The 7,656-nt window shown below is 35.4% G+C and overlaps 1 protein-coding gene across 2 annotated transcripts in view; it reads right to left on the reverse strand.

Annotated features, from left to right (window-relative positions):
- Positions 1-6,950, reverse strand: part of noc2l (NOC2-like nucleolar associated transcriptional repressor) — a 46,719-nt gene extending 39,769 nt beyond the window's left edge. For both annotated transcript variants that reach the window (XM_015605084.3, XM_007246280.4), the window contains exons 1-8: positions 6,805-6,950; positions 4,687-4,821; positions 4,017-4,197; positions 3,092-3,211; positions 1,647-1,761; positions 1,457-1,550; positions 1,234-1,312; positions 988-1,098 (exon numbers count right to left, since the gene is read on the reverse strand). In XM_015605084.3, the coding sequence (XP_015460570.3) occupies positions 988-1,098; positions 1,234-1,312; positions 1,457-1,550; positions 1,647-1,761; positions 3,092-3,211; positions 4,017-4,197; positions 4,687-4,821; positions 6,805-6,824 (855 nt within the window). In that variant the 5' untranslated portion in view covers positions 6,825-6,950. The remainder of the gene's footprint in view (positions 1-987; positions 1,099-1,233; positions 1,313-1,456; positions 1,551-1,646; positions 1,762-3,091; positions 3,212-4,016; positions 4,198-4,686; positions 4,822-6,804) is intronic.
- Positions 6,951-7,656: the final 706 nt, after the last annotated feature.

Raw genomic sequence — 7,656 nt, forward strand, 5'->3', positions numbered from 1 at the left:
ACACACACAACAACTGGCCAGAAGACCAGCAGTGATACCCTCCATATGATAAATAAGCCACAAAAGTTCCCAGCTAAAGAGATGACAGTGGTCTTCAGCCGATTGTCAAAAAGAGAAGATTTAAGAATCTGGCAGAGATCCAGAAAGACTGGAATGAGGCAGGAGTCACAGCTTCAAAAAACACCACAACCAGATGCATCCGGGAGATGAGCTACAACTGTCGGGTTCCTCGGGTCAAGCTACTTCTGAACTTGAGCCAACGTGGGAAGCGTCTTAATTGGGCCAGGGAGAATCTATTACCTATAAAAGTTTAACTCTTGGAATGGAATTATGGAAATAAATAAACTTTTGATATTTAATATGATATTTAATATTTAAAATTTTTAAATGGGTCTGTAGATAGGCCAGTCATGATAACTGTTTTTATTTGGATACACTCTCTCATATAACAACTGCAATAAACAATATATTAATTATATTTTATTCCACTGATATAATGAGAATATAACATCACAAACATGCCAATACACATTCTTTAAAAAGTAATGTATAAAGTTAACAAATATTCAAACATAATATACAGAACTGGCCCCCTTGTTACAGTAATAATTCTGAAAGCAAAGGAGAGTAATATTACTAATAAGATATTATCATATTGTTTTTAAATCTTGCTGTTGTTTATCACAGTATTCTTTTTCTGACCATATTGTGGATATTGTCTGTGCTTAAAAATCACTGAACAACTGACCATTTCATTAGAAAATGTAATTAGTCCTATTTATTTTGAAATGCAGGATATTTTGAATATAATCACAGTAGTTTTCAGGGATCTGCCACTAGTGCTGCATTTTACCAGCATGTAAAAAAAAAAAAAACTGTGGTAATTGTTTATATCAAGAAAATTCCTTATACTACAAGTATTTATTTATATTTTTAATCCCAAATTTAAAATACTAAAACCAGTGTGCTACTATTTTCAACCCTTACCTTCAGCAGCTGCCGGCCTTGTTTCGGCAGACACAGGTAGTAGGGCACCATCTGGTTGACATGGCGGAGAACTGCAGCCGTGACTGTTGCCTGGGTTAGGCTGGATAAAAGCTGTGGACACATTTTAATATAATTTTTATTACATACAAATGGACAAATAAATAAATACACATACTTAGAAATGCCTAATATTTTTAAAGAATCTTTAAAAGTATAAATTATAAAGCATAAATGTATAAAACGCACCTGGACAAGCCCACTCAGGTACATTTTAATATCAAGCTGATTTTTCTGCCACCTGACACTTGACGATGGCAATACTAATCTGAGGGAGGGGGCGGACAGATAAGATGAATTAGTTTGGAATAACAATGTGGGATAACCTTTAACAACCCCAATTTAAACAGCAGTAAAACAAAAAAAAAGCAGAAGGTACCAGCAGAGAGCAGTAAGAAAGGTGAGCACTTACTTATTTTGGTCTTTGGGTTGGGCTTTTAGCACTAGAAGTTTGTTCAGGGCTCCATGCATATCCTTTATGCAGAACAGGATGAGTGTATTGAATACTAAACAAAAGAAAAACAAATATAAAACACATGTAATTATAACTGCTTGCTATTTAATAATGAATGCAGTTCATATAAATGCTCAAATATATTTACCTGAACTGTCGGTCACTTCATAACGGCAGTCACTTTCACTGGCTCCTTTTGCAGTAGCAACTGCAGCTTTAAAGGCTTGTGTGATGTCCCTTATCAAAGGTGCAGATGGTTCTTTCTGCAGACAGACATGATAATAAAACTAAGCAGATGTGCAGTTAAATCAGCAAAGCTAAAAGTACAAGCAATAAAGACGGCAGTGTCGAGAACCACTTCTGATTAGGGTCATAACAGGAGCTGCAATACAGCCTTAGTTTGAGGTCTTAGTTCTATGAATATGTGCTTCAGTTATAAACAACAACACTGTTTTCTAAACTAAGGGAGATTAGAAACAGAAATATTAAAACTGGCCTTGATCCATTATTCTGAAAACAAAGACTGTATATTATAAATATTAGGGGTGGGGAAAATATTTGATTCTTAGATACATTTCGATTTGGACGTGGATGATTCTGAATCTATTTACAGACATTAGTTATAACTGAAAACGTAATGATGATAAGATGCAAATGGTGAAACCTAGAAGTGCGGAAGTGCTGGTGTCTCTGTAGGCCTCTGGCCGAGGAGCTCTGCTACCCAAAGCAGCCCCACCAATCAGCAGAAGCTCCGCCATAACGTACCACAACTGTTTACTTCCACTCAAAGATCTAAATATCTGTTCTTTGAGCTGTCTTCTTATTTTACTTCAACCCAAGCAATTTATTTTATATTTTAAGTGCTTTCAAAATCACGATATTAGCGGCATCTAGTCACTCTAGGATCCCCACCCTGTGTGTATATAAAGCATTTTCAAGCCTATTTAAATGTGTAACTTCCTATTATACACTATTATATGCTATACTATAAATCAACTGCTATGTACATTGCTCTGGTCAGCCATAACATTATAACCACCCTCATATTTTTCCTTTCTAGTAGCAGGTTTTAGTATTGTGGCTGAAGCTTACCTAGCATTACCTTAACAATTAATGAATGAATGAATTAATTAATCCTACACTTTTTTAAATTAAATATTTGATTAATTGAAGTATTTGAAGTAATTAGTGTCAGAGGGACTATTAAATAGTGGGATTCATTAGGGATCATTACAGATACTTTACTTTAAAATTCTCAAGGAGTCAAGCAACGAGGAAAAATAAATCCTGTTTAAAAGACAAAGATTAATCAAGATGCATCGATAATCGCACTACATACTTCTGAATGGTGATTAATCTAATCGTAAGTTGCCCTAAAAATTGCTACATCTACAGTATCCAGTGTTTTTAGGCCAATATATTTATTCCTTTTAATTTTATCCCATATTCTCCCCTATTTGGTAGGATTTAGGGGGCATGGCCAATTGTTCTCTGCTGAGGCTCAAACTGTTGATGGCAAGCAGCATGATCCTTCTTAGTCTGCTGGACCACCCAGAGACCCCAATCATCAGAAAATAAAAACCCGAACAGTACCCTGATCGCTGTTCTCCAATTCTCAATCATCTTAGCTGTGACTTTGGTCGTCTTGTCGGCAGACTTCTTGGACTTCTTTTCAACCGTTTCATCAAGGTCCTCCTCTTCAGAACTGGCATCCTGAAATCACAGACAATAAATTAAGAAACACTGGCTCAGGATTCTCCAACTAATTATTAAAAAAAAAAAAACTGGATGAAGATTTAAAGGCTGTATTTGAAATAGAGTACATCAATAATTATTAGCATTGTACAAAAAAACAAGGAAAATCAGAGATCATATTGTTGCTGTGCAATGAAAATTTGTTAGGAAAATACTGACAGTAAAAGGTAAAAATATTCTTAGCTTTCAGTGGTAGTAAAAAATAATAATAAGTGTATTCTAACTAAAATTACTAAGTTTATTCTAACATTTCCATGACTTTTTCAGGACTTTTCCATGTCTCCAAGGCAAATTTTCAAAACATCAGTTTTAAAACATTTAAAACATCAGTGCAGACATGGACAATAAAATCAAAAACCAACTAAAATATAATGATAAAAAAAAAAAAAACATTTCTTTAAGCAATAACAACCCAATCTTCAATAATAATAATAAAATGTGTTTCAGATACTAAGAGCTCCGTTGTGTAGAACTAAATTACTGAATTAACTCGGAGCTAATATTTGTTAGCTTAAAATAACTTTTCTCAGTCAATAAATGGAAACTCACATTTGTAGATTTCAAATTTCCATGACTTTACCAAAACTTTCTGGGTATTCTTATTTTTCCTGGAAATTGCTGTTTTTAAATAACATGACTTTTCCAGGTTTTTCATGACTGTACAAACCCTTTTGCAAAGCAGCTACAAATAACACTTTGAAAAGCTGTTTATTCACACTCAATGATCCAGTACATAACTATGAAATAAAAATACATAACATACCTCCAGTTCAGAAGGGAGCTTGTGGTATTTCTGTTCCTCTTCATCCTCTGAACTGTCTGTGTCATCAAAATTCAGAAGCGTCTGGTCGTTCTCCTGCAGGAACTTGTAGAATTCTGGATCCCGGTCCTTTAATCTGGAGAGCTGGGATTTGTGTTCAGAGGCCTTGCCCTTCTTTTTGCCACTATTAAAATACAGAAATAAATAAATAATTAAAAGATGACATATATATAATCTGCACTTCTCAATATACACACCCACAACAGAGTTCCACAAAATCTTGTTTCAGGATTGTCAAAAGTTTGTGGACATCCCTTTTAATGAATATTGAACTCCACTAATTTAAGTTGCTGAAACAGATGTGCAAGTACTCACTATCAGCTTAGACTAGTCCCTGTAGGGAAGGACAGTTCAGTAGAGCCAGCAGACTAGGTGGAATCTTTGGAGCAGATAAACATTACCCTCCATTGGCAACACGCCTAATGCCAGGCATGGACTAGAGGAGCATATATAAAGTCCTGCAGGATTGCGCTGAGGAGCAGTGAAAGTGTATTCTCTGGTATGATGGTGCTCAAGCAATAAAAAGCTATTCTTTATCTTGTATGTAAGCTGATTTTAAACACTGTGGTTCAATTTTGTTGTACTGCATATGGCTAGTGGAAATCATGCTCACTTCTCCTGAGATTCAGCTTGTCCCTCAGTTCTGTCCTCTTCAAAGTCAGCATCATCTTCATCGCCAGACTCGTCCCCCGCAAAGTGATCAAATCCAGACAACAGGAACTCATCTACACTGAGATCCTCCAGTTTCCTGCAAAACAAACCACACAAATATGATGTGATAAAAAGGTCATGATCTTATTAATCTGATTTAACTGATACATAAAAAACACAAATCAAGCATCTGAGAATTCAAATTCAAAACACTATATATTGTGATAGAAAATAGATTTCTTTTTTAGTTTCCAATATTTCAACACACATTATTTACAGCATCCATCGCAGCATTGATAAGGCATTACATGAATTGTTACATTTTTTTTTTTTTTTTTTTTTTTTTTTTTTAGAAGTTTGTATGTACAGACAATCATTTTGGGCTTTCTAGTTTTCTAGTTTTTCCTGTGGCTTTAATGTTGTTCAGTCAGATCATATTGACTAACCCAAAAGAGCCCATGGTGAGGTATGCATCACAGACCTTGTAAAAGATGTGTGAAGATCCTCACAGCAATTTTTCAGTCATTTTTAACTATGATAGTCCTAAATGACATTTACTAAACATCCTGAGAGTATCACAGTAAAGTGGGTGAATGTGTGTTTGTTCAATTGACCATTATTTACAGGATGCAGAAGTGCTAAGGTTAGTGCTTGAGATAACAATAGCTCCTTTTAAAAGGTATTTTTGTATCCATAGGTCTGTTTTAAACATTTATTAAAGATTAAATGTTTAACTTTCCACATAACTAGTTCTGACCTGATTCCAATAAAGAAAAGTGTTAAAATACAAGTTATAAAAGTGATGCTGAGTTATCTGTGTTACATAACGATCTTAACCTTAAAATATTTACAGCCATGTGCCCACGGTAAAAATAAATAAATAAATAAAAACATTAATCAGCTGCTAACTGAAACTTAGTACTGTGTAAAGTTACTTGTTGTAACTTTGGAAAGGAGAGTAACACAATTTCAGAGGTAGGGGTGGGCAATATTATATCGTATGCAATATATCGTGACACAGAAATATCATGATATTAAAAATCCATATCGTGATAATAGGGCTGTTCTGTCTTAAAAGTAGTCTATTATTTACTGCGAAGCTTTAGGTGTATTTATTGTATAATTATTTTAGTTTGCAGTTTATATGCATGCACTAATATTATTTGCTGCATTATATTATTTTATGCTATATTATTTATTTTGCCACATTATGATTATTCTGGTATACTATTATACTTTATTCCTGAAATGAATGAATTATTTTAGTTTTCCTATATCGCCAAGTATATCGTTATCGCAAAAATACCCTGAAATATCGTGATATTATTTTAGAGCCATATCGCCCACCCCTATTCAGAGGTCTGTAAGTTCTGTACTAAGAACAATAATTTATGTGATTTAATTTTGAACTAGGTATCAGTATTCAGAGAAACGGCTCTGGGCCAGTCTGACCAATCAGCATAAAGTGCTTTTCTTTTAGTTCCATGGTTCAGCAGGTTTAGCAGCAGTATAACCAGTATGGAGAAACTCATAACTGAGCTTTAACCAGCTTTAACTAGTCAACCAACGTGGCCTGGGCTTTCAAACTCAATAAACAGGTAAATAACTAAATTTAACACATAATAAGTCAGGTTACTCATAAGCTACAACAGTAGCCCAGAAACTTTAGCAGCTGTAGTTCAGGCTGGGGCTTTTACTGAAGGTAAGTAACGTTAGCTACAAACAGTAGCTGGTCTTAAGGTGGATGTTTCAGCAGTATACAGTTAGCTATTGTTACTGTTCGGTAAACAGAAAACTGTATATTGTATAAATGTGTCACAAAGTAATTTAAAACACTGAAATATATTAAGGTTCAGTAAAAACACGCTGAACATTACAGCACGCGACTTTAACAGCAGCAGCAGCGGTTAGCTGTCCGGCTAGCCGGTGTTACTAAAACACTATAACTACACGCGCGGAAAACTTCAACATTTAAACAGTATTTTCCTGGGTAATGAGTCTAATCTCTGACCGCGCGGCACCGCTCTCTAATACACAGGGTTTAATATTATTAATAAAAAGCTGATTAACAGACACTCACCTCTTGTTTTTCCCTGCCATGCTGGATCTCCAACGTGCTTCTGGACGCTTTACCCACAATGCCTCACTCCATTCGCTTGATCTTGTGGGTCACGTTTTTGCTCACAGAGAGAGCAACGCTCAGGCGGCTGAAAAAAACGTTTTTCTGTTTCTGAGAAAATTAAGAGATCACTTCAGTTTCTGAATCAGTTTCTTTGATTTTGATATTTATAGCTATATGTTTGAGTAAAATAAACATTGTTGTTTTATTCTATAAACTACGGACAACATTTCTCCCGAATTCCAAATAACAATATTGTGGCGGCTCTGGGTTGTGTGTGTGGCTGCCTGCAGGTATGTTTCTGTTCTCCTGTGTGCGAGGATGACAGGGGTGGGGCATCTCCCTTGGGAGGGGTTATGCAGAGAGGGTGGGCACCACTCTGGATCTGCCATCTGGGAGACACACAGCTGGGTGGGTGGCCTTTGGGCTATTTTAGCTCTGTGGGGATGGTTTTAGCTCTCCTAGTCTAGTTAAAGACTATAAGTGAGTGGCAAGCCTGTTCAATAAAGTTGCTGTTGAGCATTCAGCATGAGTCTCACGGGTCTTCCTTCCTCTTCCACGCCACAATATTGTTTATTTGCAAAAAATGAGAAATGGCTGAACTAACAAATAATGCAAAGAGAACAAGTTCATATTCATAAGGTTTTAAGATTTCAGGAATACATTTTCGGCAAAATGTTGAACAGTGCTTTTTGTGTGCATTTTTATTACAAGATTTTGTTAAATAAAAATTAAAAACTAAGCAGCTTCTTTCACCTCACATGCAAATTATGATTAATCAAATAAATAAATTAACCTCCCAGCCCTAAACCT

Source organism: Astyanax mexicanus, chromosome 13, assembly GCF_023375975.1.
Source record: "Astyanax mexicanus isolate ESR-SI-001 chromosome 13, AstMex3_surface, whole genome shotgun sequence".
NCBI lineage: Eukaryota > Metazoa > Chordata > Actinopteri > Characiformes > Acestrorhamphidae > Astyanax > Astyanax mexicanus.